Source organism: Myotis brandtii, unplaced genomic scaffold, assembly GCF_000412655.1.
Source record: "Myotis brandtii unplaced genomic scaffold, ASM41265v1 scaffold59, whole genome shotgun sequence".
In the NCBI taxonomy this organism is placed as follows: domain Eukaryota; kingdom Metazoa; phylum Chordata; class Mammalia; order Chiroptera; family Vespertilionidae; genus Myotis; species Myotis brandtii.
In genome coordinates, this window is record NW_005370223.1 from 6855452 (window position 1) to 6876456 (window position 21005).

Sequence of the window (21005 nt, forward strand, 5' to 3'; positions counted from 1 at the left end):
TACACACATATATATATATATTCATCTTGATGGTAGTATAGCATTAATCATCCCTTTGTCTGAGAACCAGAAAAAAATAGAAACAATATAATGAAAATACAGTGTAATAAACAACTGTAAGGCATTACTAATATATTTTTACTTTCCCCTAACTTTGATATAGTGGCATTTTGTAAAAATAAAAGAGTTTATAATCTCATATTTTTTCTCTAGAAGAAAAGTTATATATAATTTTATTTTTATAAGAATGCTTCAAGTCAATAGACAAATTTTTACACAGTTATCACCATTGCTAATATTTTAGGGGCCACAATTTCTCTTTTACAAATCAAAGTGATTATAAAAGGAGATTGATCATTTATTACAGGTATACTTATTTGCTTATATAACATGTCAGAAACTTGTTTAAAATAATCTTAGTCTTTTAATAATCACTAATATATCATGAATAATTTGAAATGTTTTGTTTCACTTAAGAGTAACAAATATATATATCTGGTCTTTTTTTTTTTTTTTACTTTTACAAAAGCAGAAGTTAATGAAGAAACTGGGCAAGTGGAAGAGCAGGGGGGAGAGGAGCAGGGAGTCGAGGTCAAGGCAGGTCTGTCTGTGTGTCTAAACTAAATGACTGGGTGTTTTGGAAGTCTGACTTTGCATTTCTAAATTCATAAGTGTACAAGAAAGAACAGATTGTTTCCCAGTACTAATTTTAAAGTAAATTACCTAATTTTAAATGGAGAGATATCATATAAGCTATCTAGGTAATTTAACTGAATACTTAATTCACCCATTTGAACATTATCCTAATGTTTAATCAAACTAAAATTGTAGGCAGTGCTTCTGACCATGATTTGCACTTATCTTTTACCCCAGCTTTACATTCAGTTCATTTATTTATTCAAAAATGTCAATTGAGTACCTACTGAAATGCTACATTTTACCTTGTGTTACACTGAGCAGAGGTACATTGAAGTCTTCGCCTCCTCTTTGAAGAATTTTGATTTTGTGGAGGCAAATTACAAGTGAATGTAGGGTAGAATATAAACTCCAAATTTTAATTATTAAAACTTTTAGAGACTATCATCATTTTATCCATAGAATTTTCCCCTAAAATAAGCAAAATTAACTGTAGGTACCTTTTCTTCATCTCAGCTTAATATTACTTTAATATTTATTGACCATTATAATTTCTTCCCTAAGAGTCCTCTTTCTCCATGGTTATGGAGAGAACTTCATTTTGTTTTTTTTAAGTACCTATTACACTTACATATCATAATTTTGCCACTTTCTTTGTCAGAATTTTTCTGAAATGATAAAACTTAAAATATCATATAATCAGTAAATATTTTATATACTTATCCAATATTTACTATTTTAATTTGAAACTCAGAGTTGAATCCTAATCTTACCTAAGCTGTTGTTTAAAAGAAACTTTTTTCTAATTTCTTTGAACAATGCAGAATATCTTTAGATCTAATTTTATCATTTCTAACTCATCATCATTTTTTATTCATGAGTAGTAGAGGGTATTTTATGTTTTTTTTATTCTGTCCTTTAACACTGTGTAAGCAGTGCCATTATGTAAGTTGTGCATGCGACGTATTTCATGGATACATTTTTTAATGGTGTGTGTAGTTTAAGACAGAAAACTTCGTAAGCTGTTGCTAATTAATCGTAACTATTTTTAATGTCGTACAGATGAGAAAAATCAGCAGAGTACCTCTGATAATGAAAGCAAAGGCAAGTTTAGATGCATGGTTATGTAAATGCATAACTATCTCTATTACCAATTTCTAGTATACGGATTACTAGAAAGTCACACCTCTTTCATTTTCCTGAAATGCTATAGGAATAACATTTTTATGAATACTTAAGAATGACCTTTATTTTAATTTAGCTGTGCAGTTAATGTTTTCGTATTGCTCATTCCTATATATCATAAATATTAGTTCATAGGAATAGTGAAAGGATTTCTCACTGCTCGTCACTTAGCTGCCATAGTGGTCATTTTATTTTATTTTTTTAGGATATTGTTAGTTTGGGGACTTTCGCAGTAGTTAATATCACTTCTACTTGTTTTAACTTCACTAAGATAAAGAAGCCCATTTGTTGAACTAGTTTTTTGCCTATATTTTCAAAATTAAGTTAGTGAATTACACCAATTCTTAAATTAGCATAAAACCATAGCTATAATCTTCCTAACTTTATAACATGACTCATTATTCCTCATTTTATTTGTATTTTTATTACTTTTCTTATAGGATAGGAAGAACATGCTTTACTCTTGTGTTCATCAGTGAGGTGTCCTGCTTAGTGCATGGATTTGCTTCCTAGTGTGTGATGTCATCTTTTGTGGTGTGCTTGACTTTTATTTGGGTTGTTAATAACATTAATAATTAATCACTATTGTCTGTTTTCAATGTTATAAAGACAATGAGGGAGAAACTCCAAGCCCACCTAATGATGGGGAAAAAGGCAAGTGTAATATGAAGTGAATTGTGCCTTTCTACATATTAAACATTCAGTGTTGACGTGATGTGCATGAATGAATATGCTCTTCTAAATTAAAAAAGCATAAATAACACTATTAGTGCCAACTTAAGTTATCCAGTATTTAATGTCTGCTATTTTACAATATATTTCTGAATATGAATTTGTCTTAAAATACTTACCTTATTATTGGATTACAGTAAAATTCAATTCCATTGAAATATTTGGCATTAAAATCAGAAGTTTTGCTTTGATGGTAATGTTAAGGAATAAGATTCTAAGGAAAATAGTAATAATGTTATGTATTTAGAAAAACAAAACATAGATTTTTTTTTAAATTCAGAAATTGTTTTAAAATTAAAAAATTTAAAAATATTTCAAAGCAGAATTTTAAAGTAGATAAGGAAATGAACTTTACGTGATGTCATCTTTTGTGGTGTGCTTGATTTCTATTTGGGTCATTCATGACATTAATATTAATCACTCTTGTCTGTTTTCAATGTTACAAAGACAATGAGGGAGAAACACCAAGTCCACCTAATAATGGGAAAAAAGGCAAGTGTCACAAATATTTATAACATTTGTAGATACTTCACAGTTCTATACACACGAATTAATATATTGTATAGGCGAGTAGAAAAGATGATTGATTTTAATACTTAGACTTAGTTTTCCTATAACTATTGATGACTTAATTCTGTAACTTCCCCAACCATGTTTTCTTAAAAACAGTAGGACTGTGTATGTTTTGTAGTGATTAATAATAAAATATAACTACACACATTGATTTAGAATGTTAGCATTTAAAATATTTACTTAAAAATCAACATCTAAAGTTTCTCTATATTATAACAGTTTACCCTTGTTATTTGGCCAGATCAAGAAATGAATAGTTTTATCCTTTAGTAATGTAATTGAAATGTCCTTCAGTCTTGAATATATTTTTTCTTCCCCATTTTCATCTTTTATAAAAAATGTCTATAATGTTACATGTGAAGTCTAATTAGCACTAAAATACAATCATTTTTCTTATTGTGGAGTGTTAATTACTCATTAACACTTCATGTATAAAATTCTTAAAACTGCTATGATATAAAAAGGCAAGAATAATATAACAAAAGTAAAACCAAATCAAGCATTATAAAATATGAATATTCTCTTTAAAACAAAAAATTAAATGAGCTCTCAATGTATATTTACATATTTGTCACTTTTATCTATTTCTTGACCTCTATGATTTTCACTTTCCATCTGTGAAAGGATATGTTTGGATGTACTTAAATATATGTCAGTGATCTGAAAGAGTAAATATATATTCTTAAATGTTCAATTATTAGGATATAACAAACTTTAAGAACATTTAATGCCATTTTATATTTTAAGTGCATTCAAATGTATCAGTGTATTCTCTGCTTCAAATGAAGTCATTGTCCTGGCCCATTTGGCTCAGTGGACAGAGCATCGGCCTGCAGACTGAAGGATCCTGGGTTAGATCCTGGCCCAGAGCCCATACCTCAGTTGCAGGTTTGATCCCCAGCCTGGCATGGGGGAGGCAGCCAATCAATGTGTCTCTCTTTCATCGATGTTTCTCTCTCTCTGTCTCTCTCCTTCCCTTCCACTCTCTCTAAAAATCAATGGAAAAATATCCTCGGGTGAAGATTAACAAGAAAAAAACCAAAAACCTGAAGACACTAAGTTAATGAATTTAGCTGATGAGGTACTCTCAGCAGGGCTTTTTTTTTCTTTTTAAATCTAGTTGGCCCTGAATGCTATTAAATCTTTGACCTCTAGACTATTCTGCTGTCTTATTGCTTCCTTTGATCTTGCAAGTAAAGGTTCTATCGACAATGATTATTGGGACCTCAGTCACACAGTCATTATTAATTTATTTTTTATGATTTATATAAAAATTCTCTCCACTGCAAAGCATCAAGATTGTTCATGTAGACCAATCCTACTTGTGACATACTTGGACCTAGAAAGGAGGTAATGAATAAAAATTTGAAAGATGAGAACTCTATATTTATATATGCTTTCATTTTTATTTAGTGTAACCTTTTGATTATCTACCGATAATTAAGGTATCTAATATATCCTCTTGCTGTTTTCTTTTGGAAGAGATAAATTTACTGTTTATTTTAAACCTCACCGAGAGTTCCTGAGTAAGACTCCAGAGGTTAAAGGGATGTTACTATGTTCCTACTTCTACTGTATATTCAGAGTAAAAAGTAACTGTAAATTGCAGCTATAATCATGTCCAAGCATTGGGTAGAGAGGTGGACTGAGCACCATCCTCTTCTGATTTAAAATGCAAAGAGAGAGAGAGATAGGAGCAAAACCAAGTAAAGAAAGTCCTTGAAGCAGGAGAGAATTATCAGTAATGTGAAATGATCACTAGTAGGAAGTCACTGTGGTAACCTGCACTAAGAGCAGTTTTGGTAGAGTCAGAGGAGGTAAAAGCGATTAGAGGGATTTAAAAGAAGTGGAGAGAGCCTGGCCAGTAGCTCAGGTGGTCAGAGCGTCGTCTCAATGGTGGACTTAACACCATCCTCTCAGTTCAATCCCCGATCCCCGGTCAGGACACATACAACAATCAATCAATAAATGCATGAATAAGTGGAACAAGATAATCAATGTTTCTCTCCCTCTCTCTCTAAAATGAATAAATACATAAAAATTTATATTAAAAAAATTGGTGGAGAGAAATGGAGACAGTGCAAGTTTGGCTGTAAAAGGAAGAAAAATAAAAAATTAGAGTTGAGGGGAGCGGTCAGGAGAACTGAATATGTGAAGGAAACTGTTCAGTCTTCTAAATTGAGATGTCAGTTCACTATGGAGCCATCCAGCCTTGAGCCATCTGCCTGTAGTTTACCAGGACACCATGTTCTGTGGTCTAACTCCTAGATTCAGAGTCAAGACTTTTAGCTTTGGAAGGACCCTTATAAATCTTTTAATAAAACGGCTTTCCTTTACTGATAAAGAGCAGAATTCTAGAGCCTAACTTCCTCTTACCCACATAGTAGCAGATCTCTAGTCCTGACATCCAATCTCAGGACTTGTTAATGTTAAACATTAAACATGCATGTCTTTTCAAATAAATGGCATTCCCCTTGCATGGGTTCCAACCATTTATTTTTAGCTGTTAGCTAATGGTTTAGTTCAGTTCAGCCATTATCTGCTGATTTCAATGTATTGTACTTGGTTTCAGTTGAGGATGCAATGATGAATCAGATATATTCCCTGCTTTGGGGGAGTAATAATATAATGAAAATAGCTGGTAAAACATATAGCATGTCACTTACCTAAAGTGTCTTAAGACTGTGATATATATTCAGAGCCAACTTTATAAAAGACAGGTAAGTTTTCAGGAGGGTCTGGGTAGATTTTCAGCCCAAAATATTTATCCCACTATTTGTTATATGACTTTATATTCTGCTAGTCTCTGGTGGCTTAATTATTTTAATAATATAAAGCTTTAAGCTTTCCAGACACTGAAATGTGAATATTTCTGAGGGGACTGACGAGAGCTGTTAGCACATACACCTTTTCATGGGAGGCAAGTTAGAGCCTGTGAGTGGAGAAAGTTGGATGTGGGGGGAGGGATACTAAAAAATGTGGGTACCGGGGAGGGATGGTAATGGCAGACTCTGCCTTGAATTAGCCCCAGGTTCACTCTAAATAACATTGCTTGCTGTGCAGATATAAGTTTACTTTTTAAAAAATGTTGGTATATTTAAATTGCTTGGAACAATACTTGTCACATAATAAGTACTATGTATGTGTTAGATGTCATTACTATTATTTCTTAGTGATGTCTTGCTATAAATTTGAAAACTTTAGATTTACAGTCAGATTAAGCCTGATTGTGATCATCACTCTGAACCACTTATTCAATACATGTTGTTTAGTAGTGTCTAGGAAATTAGTACTCTGGATCAAGTAACTTGCATAAGAAACAATTCCAAGGGGGAATTGAATTGAATTGAATTGAATGGCAATATAAGATACTGCATAATGTTCTAATACAGTTAATTGTACATGTTTCAATATGTGTATGAAAATCAGTATGAAACTATTTAGAATAATTTTCTCTCGGTCAGAGAACTGTTTACATCAGTAGGACTTTTCCAGTTTCATAGTATCTAGAGAATGACATTGAAATCAATACCTGGGTCATGAGCTCAATTCTACTGCGAAGTTTATGGCCTCTGGCAAGGCTTTCATTCTGTGGACCTCAGTTCCTTCTTCTGTAAGTAAAATATCCCCTAAAGACTTTAACACAACTAAGTGTTTTTGGATATGTGGCTAAGAATGTCAAAAGTCTCCAATAGTTTTGTTTTCAACCTATGGTTTATGTTGTTGTTGTTTGGTTGGTTGGTTTTAGAAACTTAACAGATACAACCTCCTCATTTGCTGTTAGTGGGTGAACACTGTTGGGATTATAGACTAAACCCTACCAAGTTGCCTATTAAAAAGTCATGTGCCTAAAGATGCATAATGAGACTAAAGGGAAATATTTTGTCCCTTTCAGCCTTAATGTACTGTTGCCAACATTATTTCAAAAATAGATAACCTTGTAAATAAGAAAGAAAGGAAGAGAGGAAGGAAGGGTGAAAAAGGGGGGGGGGACTGGTTTATAAAGGAACCAAAAGTAATAATTTTGACGGTCTTAGTAGTGATGCTTGCTTCTGTAGGCATTCTGGGAGTTGGATACCATTTAGGGTGGTAGGATTTGCAGATCCTCATTTTACTTTTCTTCTCCTGCTCATTTTATTTCTTCTCTACTACTGAAATCTAAATAGACCAATTGACTTGGGAAAGAACCCCCTTCCTCATTTCTTCCTGCAAAGGTTAGCCATTATTCAAGCTATTTTATTGTCGACTTCCCAAATACAATTCTAAAGCCATCTTCTGTTTGTTGTTGAAAATAACAACAGAAAAGTGAGATGGTACTAGAGAAATCACAGGTTTAAAACCTTGACACAAGGTCTGCCTTTACAATATACCAACTGCCTGACTCTAGGCCCTTATTCCAAGTTAGTTAATCTGAGAAGAGGCAATCTTAGCATATTTCTTTCATTTTCATATGCTACTTTGAGAATCAAATGAGGTAATGCCTGTGAAATTGTTTATAAACTAGGATGGCTATTCAGCTCTAATCCTTATTAATCAGCTCTGTCTTCTTACCTGTACATATCACCTGATAGAAGGTCCTTTCTGTTTTATGGGATCAAATATGAGGTTATATGTGAAAACACATTGAAACATATAGTGTTATATAAATATAATCTTGCTAATATAGGAATTTGTACTATTTAAATCATAGTGTTGGCTACATGGTGTAATGAAGACTAGCCAGGTATATAGTTATTTTGTAGAAATGTGGGCTTTTAAAATATCACTTAAAAAGCTCACGTCAAAGTTAAGTCATAATGAGTAAAATTGTTCTTCAAATTATCTAATATTTATTAAATCAATCTTCAAGCTTTCCATCTACAAATTAAATTCACAACTGAATATTTACTACTGCATTTGTAAAGTAATAAAAGTATTAGTAAAAGAATGTATCCTTTAGAATAAATTTCTTTCTGTACTTGAATGGATTCACCGTTTGCATCTGAGGCATTTGATATATATTTATTCAAGGTAATCATGCCAATTAAATTGCATTATATATCTCTGATTTTTACTTTTTATCCTCAGGTAGTAAATATACACTGTCATGAGCTAGTGCTTTGTACTTAAGTTTTAATTATTAGATCTTTATTATCTAACATTAAGAAGAATTTTAGTTTTAAAATTACCACAATAGTCTTTTCATAAAAAAACACATGATTAGTGATATTTTTGCTATTTTGTTTAATGTAACTAAAGCAACTTTCAAACAATTTGAACATTTTTTTAAATGTAAAACTAGGCATCTTTTAATTACTTTAAATGTTTTATTTTAATTCTCTGACCCATAAATTCAAAGAGGGCTACATATGGGTAGCTCTTGACATTGTTTTTTGGGGTGATAAGTGAATTAATGATTCACTAGTAAATTCTGTTCTTTTTATGACTTTAAATCTGTTTTAAAATAAACACTTGGGTTCTGATATAGGGTTTAATAATAGCCATATTTGGGACTTGTGGAAAATCTTCTAAATTCTAGGTGTCTTAATTTCATCATCTCTGGTAGAGTTCCTTTTCCACAAAATCTGACTAATCAGTCTAGAATCATAAGAAGCAAGAGCAACTGTATTTCAGCACAGAAATAACCTTAGAAATTTTTAAGACCAAGTTTCTCACTTCAAATATACCAGATTAGTGGCCAGAGAGTTTATGAAACTTGCTTAAGATTATAAACCTCATTAAAGGCAGAAATGTTCCTAAAATTCACCATTTCTGGCTCAGGCTAGTAACATATATTACCTCTCCTATCAATCATTGATAGCCTTGATCTTGGTCCTCTTTCTTTGTTGTAATGGCTAGTATCTATAAATTTATGGTTATGGGACTTTTTTTTCCACTCGCATATACTTTCAACAAATACTTATTAATTTCACTCTGTCAACATAAGACAAATGACTCAAAGAAATTCTTTGAAAATTAAAAATGTTATGTCTTAAGAAATGTTTCCTTACACTTCAGAGGATGCTTTCTGCCAATTTACAGATCGGCTGACCCATTTCAAAACAAGCCATTTCTGCTTCTACATACTCAATCTTATTTCAACAGGTAGCATGCCTTCTATTTCTGGAACATCACAACCTATCAAATGATGAAAAGAGAAACAACTGTTCAAAATAGCAAATATGTAGGATTTTAGAAAATTTCACTTTGAACAACTCTGTAGTGCTTGTAAAATCTTTCATATTGTTTTTTGGTAGGAAACTAAAAGTGCAGATCATTCAGATTTTACAATACTTCATTGTTGATGAGCTTATTATTTTCCCTAATATGGTAAAATTAGTCTGTTGTTATTTTTGTGTTACTACAGATTAACTTTGATTAAGGAATATATGAGTCCTTTGTTCTTATAACTAAAGAAGACTGTACTAAAGTCATGGAATTCATCAGAAAATTTGTATATTCTTTAAAGGTTTTAAGATTTCTCTTCCATTAGCCATTGATTGATATATAGCATCTTTATCCAGATTGGTTACTATTTGATAACCCTATATTGCATCTTTATCAGTTATTTACTAATTAGAAAATTAGGCTGTCAGCTATATATCCAGGTATAACTTTATAAAATTCTCCCAAAGCAAGAGGTTTGTTTTCTTTTGGTAGCTGATTGATGTTGGACCTGTATAAAGTATCTAATTATTAATAGCATTTAATAAAATGTCTGTTAATAAAATCTAGGAGTGGGTAATTCTTATACAGTACTTAACTGCAGTCAATTCTAGCAGTATAAGTAATCAAAAACAGCATTGTGTCTACAGTAACTTATATTTGCTGTTGCAAGATAGCATGTTTTTCCATTTTTTGACAGTGATTTCATCTTCCTAGTTATATTTTTTAGCTTAATATTATAAAATGTTAGGATTCCACTATTTATGGACAGAGATTAAAATGTATGTAGATAGTAACTGTCTACATGACTTACAGTGTAGATTTAGAAACGCGAACAAAAGTACAGGCCAGTATATACTTAAGTGTTCCCGAATGCTGCTACGAGAGGAAAGTTAAGGGCGACCAGTGACCCTTTTGATACGTGACCTGCAATGATCTGTACTCCCCACACTGCCATTTGATTAATCTCACCTTCTACCACTTCCCACTTTTCCACCCTGCGTTAGCCCTGGAGGCCTCCCGTTCAAGTCCAGGATGCTTTTCTAGAACATTTCCGACATGCTCCCACCTGAGGATATTTGCAAGCGCTGTTCTTCTGCCTGTACTGCCCTCTCCCCATGTCAACATACAACTCCCTTACTTCCTTTAAGTTCTTTATCAAAATGTGCCTTCTTAGTGAGGGTTTCCATGACTACCCTCTTCAAACTTTCATCAGACCCTAAGCATTTTGTTACTTCTTACCTACTTCACATTTGTCTTCTTAGTACTTATCAATATCTAAGCCATAAAGTATCATACTTGTTTTTCTTGTTTATAATCTGTTTCTCCATTAGAATATAGACTTTATGAGAGCATGGATTTTGGTCTCTTTTGTTTGTTCTTGTATCCCCAGTGCCTTAGATATGCCTGGATTGTTATAGGTGCTGAGTATATATTGTTGAATGAATGAATAGTAGGCCACACTACAAATAATTCTAAATAATCTTAAATATGCCAGGGAGCTCATATTCGATAATACTAAACTATTACCAATTTGTTTGAAACCATATCCCATAGCACATTTTTCTATCATTTAATGAAAGTACTAAATATGGTAGTAAAATAGCCATTTTATCTTATCCTATATTAAAATCTAATTTCTCTTGATATGTACAAAATTTGTGCATTTTAATTTCATATACACATTTCATTTCATCACAGAAAACAGTGTTTAGCAAAATATTCATTTCTAAAATTAATATTATTAATATCAACTAAGAAAAACGTATTTGTCAAATCAGTTTAATCATCATTTTCTTCATACCTTCAGCCCATTCATTTTATTGGAAGTGAGTTTTAGTGCTTTGGATTTTTTTAAATCTATTACAAAAAATTCAAATGTCACATTTGTATATATAAGACATTAACTACACATTACTGAAAATTTACGGGAGAATATAGGGGGTAAATCATTTTTTTAAATCCCTGAAGTATTTTTTAGGTTCTCGCTATGAACATTACCTAATGTTTCTGACAAGCTCTGATGATTCTTTTTTATTCATAGTAGAAGTTACATGGGAAGACCAACAGGAAAAGGTGAATGGTACAGTAAATGATGACATACCATTGCCGCAAAAGAAACAGCAAACAGAGCCAGGTTTGTCAGGATGTGGAAAACTGCTGAAAGCATGAGAGGATAAGCATTGCATTTCATGCTTTGTAATATGTGTGTGCTTGTTCCTCATTTCTGTCATTTTGGTGTGAACTTGATAGTTTGTAGAGCCTATTTATATTAGAGTGGTGGACACTCTATTTAAGATTTATTTAGAAAGTTAAAAAGAACGACTATTTTATTATTAAGATTACTTCCTTAGGAAAAAAGTGACAAATGTAAGCACTAATGATCATTTATATATATTTGGTCCATTTAACTCAAATTAAAGTATCTTCATGAAGAGACATTTGCTTTCCTAAAAAGTACTATAGTAAGCTCAATATATTCTTTAAATTGTGTCTATAGGCCATTCTTTCTTTTTCATTGCAAATGCTGAGGTATTAAGCTACATATTGGTAATGATTTGTTTACAACTTCTGACGCTAAAAATATTGCCAACAACAAGGAATAATAGCATAATATATTAATTTGATAAAGATTCTTTTCAAATCATTAATTCTACCAATGAGTTGAAATAAAGTGACTTTATTTTCCTCTCCTCTCTCTGGAGAGATATGATTACTAGAAGACACAAAATTGAACCAGGATTAAAAGGAAGAGAAGCAGAGTGCAAACACAATCAACTGAATAATCATCAGTATTACTTTTATTTTTTTTAAATATATTTTATTGACTTTTTACAGAAAGGAAGGGAGAAGGTATAGAGCGTTAGAAACATTGATGAGAGAGAAACATTGATCAGCTGCCTCCTGCCCAATCCCTGCAGGGGATGTGCCGGCAACCAAGGTACATGCCCTTGACCAGAATCCAACCTGGGACCTTTCAGTCCGAAGGCTGACGATCTATCCACTGAGCCAAACCGGTTAGGGCAGTATTTCTTTTAATTAATAATTGAGTGAGAGTGAGAGTACATCAAAAATTTCATTCACATGCCCTTGCCAGAATCCAACCTGGGACCTTTCAGTCCGAAGGCTGACGATCTATCCACTGAGCCAAACCGGTTAGGGCAGTATTTCTTTTAATTAATAATTGAGTGAGAGTGAGAGTACATCAAAAATTTCATTCAAAATTTTAGGAAACAAATGGAGTTTTTGATAATATTATAAAAATGGACACTTGCAATTTTTATTTTAAATATGACACTATTGAACCGAAGGGCTAAGTGGCATTAAAGTGTGCCTATAGTAACAGTGTTAATGTGACTCATTTCCTGTTATGTCTCTAAAAACCTATATTTTAAAATCTGTCAATGTATAAGTTAAACTAACTTACTAACGAATATCAGTTGCTATCCTGTTGTATGCCAGGCATCGTGTTTGGCCCTGAGTTATTGGGGTAGATAAGATAGATGCAGTAATTGCCCTCATACAGTTTACATTCTGCAAAAATACACAAGTTAAAAATAATTATACTAATGATTAAGTTACCACAATTGTGATACAGCTATAAAGGAGAATAGGGTGCTTTGAGAAAAAAGTATTACACGACATAAGTTTAGAAAGCAAGGAAAAATGCCATAGTTCAAATGACTTAATCTGTAAATTCTCTTATAGTAAAACAGTTACATACTGAAAATTTATTAAAATGAATTGGATTTTGTATTGGGAATTTTAACATATTCATAAACTTGTAAGAAAATATCTTACATGTTTTTTTTCAAATTTTTAAATAAAATCACTCCTTTTTTTGGAAAAAAAGTAGCATATTATTATATATTAGTATATTTAAGGTGATTTAAGAAGTAAACAAAGTATGTATAAAATTAGTTATATGTTGTGATTTATATAACAAATATCATTTCTTTGAAAATCTCTCCTTGCTATATTGTGTGATGTGGGTTTTCCTGGTCATGAACTATTTATTTGCTTGTCCTGTTTGCTCTCATGTCTGAGTTCATGGATATGTTTGTGGCCATATATATTTATGTAAATAAATTATATTGTACATTGAACTCATGAAACAATGCAATGTTTGGCTAAAAAATGTCACCAATTTTTTTTAAATATCACCTTTATATAATGTTAATTTTTTGTGTATTCTTTGTATATAGCATATATTTTTCTTACCACTTAAGCCCTCTAATTAAATATAAACTATGTGTATAATAGAGGAAAATTAATATAATTAGAATGCCTTAATGTTATGGTTTAAAATGTTTATAAATTTTTCTATTTTGGCAACTGTGCATTTTCCTATATGTTAGGAAATTCCTGGATATTCAAACTCTTAATGTCATGAGTAAGTATGCAATATGCTAAAGCCATAAATGCCATGTTAAATTGTAGTTTTCCATAAATATTTGTATTTATTTCTAAAATAAAGGTAGGCTGTGTATAGAATATGCTTAATCATTGGAACTTTGGAGTGATAGAAGAGGAGGAAGATAGTGGGACGTCAGGTGGGCGAATTACATTTCAATAAGGTTTATGAGCTTGGGCTTTGCAGAGGTGTGTTTGGGGGGCATTCTTTAATTTATATTTAAGTCCATTGATGATATTAAAAATCTATTCATTGTAGCCTTTGTTTAAAATGTAATTTTTATTCACTGAATCCGTTAATTGTCAAAGGGTTGTCATCAGAGGATTATTGTAGGGAACGTGTGGTATTAGAAAAAGTTCGGAGGACTTCAACCCAAACCTGAGAGCAAGGTTGGCTCTGTATCAATATCATATATTGCTGTATTTTTTTATTGCTGTGTTATGAAAGTCTGTGCAATAAGAATACCTGGTAATCTGACCATTTTTATGATGTATACTAAGAGTATAAAGATCACTTGTAATTTTTATTTTAAATATAACACTATAGAACTGAAGGGCTAAGGGGCATTGTGTTGGCTAGAAAATATGAGTTAACCAATATTTGCATGGACTTTAAGTATTATGGACTTATTTTCAAGAAAATTCTTGACATCCCTGAACTACGCTGTCCTAAGAGGATAACCAGGGAAAGAGGTGATTTGTTTTCAGTGCCTCTAACTGAAGCAGGATTGATGAGGATCCCCGGGGAAAATAATTAATATGTTTGGTGCAAGCATAAAATACAGGCTTATTTAAAATCGAGTGATTTTAAACCCCAGGTGTTATGTATAATGCTTAGAGTAAATCACTTAATGTCTTCCTCCTGTGGAATGAGGATTAGATATTGTTTTAGGCCGTAAAGTTAACAAAACATTCTTCATGCAAATCAAGGATGCATGAGGATAGCAGATCTGTTGTTTATTTTTTTTCAATGAGCAATCTGATTCTAAAGTAGAATCCTATGGTCTATAATAATGCAATGTTATAAAACATTGAAAGGAAACTGTAATCTTATTGAACTTTATTATAATATTTACTTTGAGTTTAGCTGTTCTTATAATAATTAGAAATGTATCTGAGAAAAGAGCACATTTGTACATAAAATATTTTATCTCATGTTTTTCTGAACTCATCCTACAAAAACGTCTGGTAAGAAAACTAACTCTAGTTAGACTGAAGGAATGTTTTAGAACATACAGTTTCTCAGTTCCTCTAAGTGAGAGGAACTAAATAGTTCAGAATCTACTTTGAGATAAATTTAAATGATTTCTAATTTGTTTGAAGATTAACTGCTCCTATTTATTGAAAGAATAATCCACCTTGAATTGTTATTTTCTAAGTGTACGATATGCTACATTTAGGAAAATCTTGAATTAATTTGCTACCCTTACTGTAGTTACCCTGAGCCATGACAGTGCAATTTACCTTGCTTTATCTCATCTGGAAAATATGTTTATCTGGAAGACTGAGGGCAGTGAAACACTTTGCCGAGTTGCTGTGTTGATTGTATAGTATTTTGGAAATTGAAAATATTCAAAGCCATGAGTTATGTTCTACTTACTATAACATCTTGTGTGCTTAAGTCACTAGGTTTAGCGTTATATGATTTGCTTAATATACAGGGTGGTCCAAAAACTGTATATATAGTTTAACAGCTTATAGCTCAATTTTGAAAATTAAATGTATTTTATAAACATTGCCTTTACAATTATTCCAAGTGTGTATACATTTTTGGGGACACCAAAAATTAGCCATTACTTTTTCAAAATTGACTTTTCCATGTTGTATTTCTTATAGATCTATAACTGTAGAGAAGGTAGGGGCTTTTTTTTTCTTAGTTTTACCTTTAAAATGATACTTTTAAAATTTATCTTAAGGAAAAGTAAATATTCAAAGATGCATTCTATTCGTGAATTTTATGCTTTAAATTTTTTTTTAGTATTTTGATGTAACGGACTTTTTAAAATTTATTCTTGAATAGTTTGATATATTTTAAAAGTAAAAATAATTTATGTCAGTCTAAATCAGTATTCTATATTAGTCTTCTAATTAGATGCTAATATAAACCATCTAGCCTGGAAAGAAGAATTAAGGTTGTTCCAGGTCAATATTAGGAGGTTGGTAATTTCTAATTATTTCTGGATTATTATAAAATAAATATATTTTATTTTAGACAGAAAAATATATTGATGTATAACAAAGTAAATATTTTGTACAACACAAATTAACTGATAGAATCTTATAACTAAATCTACCGACATCCTTAGACATAAATAGTGTTCTTTGTTAACAAGATGTTTTCCTGTAAGTAAAGGGAAATTCATGATTTATGAGTTTAATTGCTCATTTAAAGTTGGTTCAGTTTCCTCTGAACATACAGATAAATTTATAAGGCCAAATTTGTACTTTAGTGACTGTCATATGATAGGTTGTGTGCTATAGTTGGAAAATTAATTACTTTAAACTCCCTCAATACATGCTCTGTTTTCCTGCTGTGTTTAAAATTGCACTTCAAGGACAGAATCAGAAAAAAACAGCACAGCTTAGGAATAGGAAAGAAGACATTTAAAAGATAAACTTTTTAGCAAGCTTATAAAAATAGGGAAATATTTTTAAATATTGTACCTTGCTTATTTTAGTAAGTATAATTTTTTAAATGTCCAATAATTTTATGCTTGTTGACAATTATGGATAGTTATAATTAGTTATAAAAGTCAATTCCGATACTTGGATTGAGGGATTTTTCAACAGATTCTTGTCACAGTAGAGAAGTATTGGTTTGAAATCAGTAAACTTGCCAAACATTTGGGTTTTATATTCTCGGTCTATCTCTATCCTGATCTTTGTATCATGGATACAAAGCTCCTACTAAGTAGATGCTTAATTAGGCTTCATTTTGAAAGTTTCCTGCTCCCAACATAGACTCCTCTGATCTTAAAAAAGTATCATTATATGATCAGCTTTTAATAATGTGTAAATGCTAATATATACTGAAAGTCTTGAGGCTTCTCTTTCATTGTTAGGAATCTTTTTAACAAATGCTTGGTCCTTTAGGGCTGAGGCTCCTACTAAGTAGATGCTTAATTAGGCTTCATTTTGAAAGTTTCCTGCTCCCAACATAGACTCCTCTGATCTTAAAAAAGTATCATTATATGATCAGCTTTTAATAATGTGTAAATGCTAATATATACTGAAAGTCTTGAGGCTTCTCTTTCATTGTTAGGAATCTTTTTAACAAATGCTTGGTCCTTTAGGGCATATGTTTACTCAAGTGCAATTAAATCTGATAGTAGGACCAATTGTATGTCTGTTGTAAATGTTGATAAATGGGAACATTAGCCAATCAACCAAGTTTCAAATAGTGTCATGCACCCTTGTTAAAGACTGCATTTATGGATAAACATGCCCCCCCCCTTGTATGTGCCTTTTTAAATTAAGTTGATTATAAATTATTATTTTTGTTTGAACTTAATATATTCCGTTGAAATGTAATAGTTAATACATTATATTGACAAGGGGAAATTTTTGGTTCACACAATTTTATATAAAATCACCATGATCTTAATTCTCATGAGCTAACCAAATATCTTAATGACACTGATTACTTTATGTATCTGTTTATTTTCAGTAGATTGTTTTTATTGGAAGGACCAATACAGACAACTTTCTTATATATAAAGTATGTTATACTACTTGACTTGACTAAAAGCCCATTCTTTTCATAGCTTGCACCTGGATGGTACCTTAAATTTTAAAATGTTTGTTCAAAAATAGCTTACTATAGGTGATGAAATGATACTTTATAAATGTCATCTATTTCAGTATATTGTATGAAAATATTTTATTTCTCTTTTGTAGTTCATATGGTGGAATGAACAACAACAACAAAATACTGGGCATTCTCCTTTATAAAGTCTTTATAATTCTTTTTTAAAAAAAAATATATTTTATTGATTTTTTTACAGACAGGAAGGGAGAGGGATAGAGAGTTAGAAACATTGATGAGAGAGAAACATCAATCAGCTGCCTCCTGCACACCCCCTACTGGGGATGTGCCCGCAACCAAGGTACATGCCCTTGACCGGAATCGAACCTGGGACCCTTGAGTCCACAGGCTGATGCTCTATCCACTGAGTCAAACCGGTTAGGGCAAGTCTTTATAATTCTTAAGTCTAAAACTAATATCCTGCCATAGATGTGACAGTAATGGACACCTAAGAGAGGGTATACTTTTACTGTCCTTAATCACTCCAACCGGTTATTGGTTAAATGAACCATTGGAAAGAGTTCATTAACAGCACTGAAAAGTAGAATGTTTGACTGTGGCAAAGTAACAATTAAGGAAAAGAGGGGAGATAGGAAGAGTGGAGGGGTACGCTTAGCTTCTTAAGGTTCACTGAAGTCTGTGATTCATTACAATAACATACGTGAAATAAGTCTTTATATTTTATTGCCATTTAAATAAGATATGGCTGTCCAAATAATATTAGTTGACTGTTTCTCTTTTTTTTAAAAAAGCTGTTTTCATAAAATAGTTTATAATAAAAGCTAATCACAGGAAGACAAGAAATCCAATAAAGATTTTAATATATTTGGTACATTGAGATTTTATGATTTCAATGAATATTATATCTGCAAATTAAAGTTAAATTATTTTTATATAAGACTAGTTAAGATCTATTAATGGGTCCTCTCACATAAATGATGGAAAAATTATTTAATGGGCACTTACAGTTGGTAGTGAGATCATTGTCAAATCTTTCATTTTCATCCTTTGATGTAATAAAAATTTTGTATAACTTTCTTAAAATGTTAACTTATTGGTGCTAAGTGTTACCATATTCCTCACAGAGTAAAAGCATTGGTGAATTACTTGCATAGTTGTAGCATGTTCCTCTTTTTAAAAACATTCTAATTAAATACTGTATAATAAAATATCAAGTTCAGGTATCACCATGAGAATATTTTTTGCTTTTTCCTTGTTTGACGTTTTATTTCACGTTTTTGTTGGGACATATAGCATCTAGTAGAAAGAAAGTTGGCCTGTAATCAGGAGACCTCTGTCTATTTCTGGTTCTGCCACTGAACTTGTTTTGTGACCTTGGGTAAGTCACTTGAATTCTATGTGTCTCAGTTATTCTGTAAAATTAATGACTGGTTTGAGAAGAATTTTGAATGTTTGAACCCATATAACATAGAAAACATTGCTGCAGTGCCATTATAAAATAATCCAAGATATAGGAAAATAGTAGGTAAAGAAAGAAATATTTGTTGTTTTTATGTTTTATACCAAAAAATGTTTTCTTAGAGATGGAATATGTATAAGCAGTTATTTTATCCACTTTATGCCAATTTTATTTTAACATGTGAGGAAACTATTTTAGTAGTATAATAAATATGTCTGTAGTGAAATTTTGCATAGGAGAAATAATGCAAGATATACAATTCAGCTGTCCTATGATATTAATATATCTCTGATTTTTCTACCTTTGAGAAATGGATGGACTGGGGTTGGGAAAAATATGGCATATATCATATTAATGTATGAGTACAGTAATGTTCTAGTGGTCAATCCTGTGAACAGAGTCTGGGTTGTACTATAATTATGATGAGACTTAGTGTCTCATTATGAATAGGTCAAAAATGTGCTTGTATAATAATCAAAATTACATTATTAAGTTTCAAAATGTGTTATCCTTTTCAGTTCTCTATAATTCATACGAGGAATCCTTTTTTCATAAGAAAAACATTTTTGTCATGTACGTTTTCCTAGTCGAAAGTTTTCATTTTCTCAATATTCAGGAAAAGGCAGAAATTTGTTATAGGAAAGCATGCTTTAAAGAGTTATAATTCCAATATACCAGTATTCCAAGTGCAGTTTGATACAATATGGTCTTCTATATACTATGATACAACTATTGCAGAAGTGAATGTGGTGTTTTTATTTAAGAATTTTGTGGTACCTGATTTAAAGCTAAGTAGGTAATTGAAATAGGAGATTTCGGTTTTGTTATGTTGTGTTCATGTGTCGATCATACTAACACTAATTCACTAATATCTTTGGAAGAATTTTTTTTTTTGAATGCTGAATTTAGCAGACCTTTCCTGCTTTCAATCACTGTTTAAAATGTCTTTTGAACTTCTCTACAGCCAATGGTGAAAGACTGTTTCCAAAATGTGTGCCATATCCTGTTATAGTAGCTGTTGGATTTGGATGGGCAGATTTGAAGAGAGAAACATCAGTGATCGCTGTGGTGTCTATAAGAACTTTCTTAATAAATAAGCATTATCAGGGAATCCAATCCAATAAAATTGGCCTAAATTGAAGGTTAATTTGAATTTTTAATATTTGTATAAAGCCATATATTTCAGCTACTCTTCTCATAATGATTTTATTATATTTGTTACTCTCCATCATATTTTATGATATTTTGCTGTACTGAAGTCATTTAGTAAATGTTGGCCTGATGACTGTACTTTATTTTCATGCGTGCACTGATCTATTTGGGAAATTTAAAAAGCATAAAATCTGTTGGAACTATTTTTATTGCTCTCTTTGAAGATGTTTCAATTAAATTTTATTTTTTACATGATAATTAAAAATCCTAAAAGGATTTTCACTGATCTTAAATGGACTCAGTAACGCCTTAAACAATATGGTCACACAAGTAACATGGTTTTTATTCACGGTCTCTTCCTTCAGCATCAGTGATCAGGATTGGCTGTCCACAAATACTTATAACCTTTTGAATCCGCTTTTTCTCTACACTAACTTTATTTCTCTGTTCCTACTAACCCATAGTAGCTTAACCAATTCATCATCAGTTCTTCCCTTTGTTTATAGAATGTGTTTGATTATATCTTTCCTACCATTATGCACAGGATTCTTTCTCCAAATGATTTGGGCTCTTTCCTTGCGTGTCACTTTTACCCTTTGAGTATCTCCACTCACACCCATCTCCTTTGTCTATGTCTGTCATTACACGATGTGGTCACAGAAGACGTGGACCCTACCAGGAGAAGACATTCAGGTCTGTCTCTTCTACTGCTTTTCTCTGCTATTTTTTTTATTTAGCTAACTTACTTACCTTAGGAATTTTTACTATTTTTTTAATTTAATTTTGCATTCTCCTCTAATGTAACAAAATGTTAAACTCTTTTAGGTATTTTCATTTTAGGTAGTTGTACAGTCAACTTTTAACGACAACTGCTCCTGTTAGACGGATGAAAATTAAATGATTAATTTTTGTGTTATATATAGAGAGATTTCCTCCCATAACTGG

General features: G+C 31.5%; 1 protein-coding gene across 14 annotated transcripts in view; it reads left to right on the top strand.

Annotated features, from left to right (window-relative positions):
* The window catches only part of RIMS2 (regulating synaptic membrane exocytosis 2), a 304062-nt gene that overhangs the window by 161321 nt on the left and 121736 nt on the right, over nt 1-21005 (top strand). For 2 of the 14 annotated variants that reach the window (XM_014550249.1, XM_014550254.1), the window contains one exon: nt 20724-20753. The exons of 9 other annotated variants lie outside the window; for them this stretch is intronic. In XM_014550249.1, the coding sequence (XP_014405735.1) occupies nt 20724-20753 (30 nt within the window). Of the gene's footprint in view, nt 1-11317; nt 11408-13644; nt 13664-20720; nt 20754-21005 lie in introns of those variants that run through there. 3 more of the 14 variants (XM_005879299.2, XM_014550257.1, XM_014550258.1) reach the window with 3 other exon arrangements.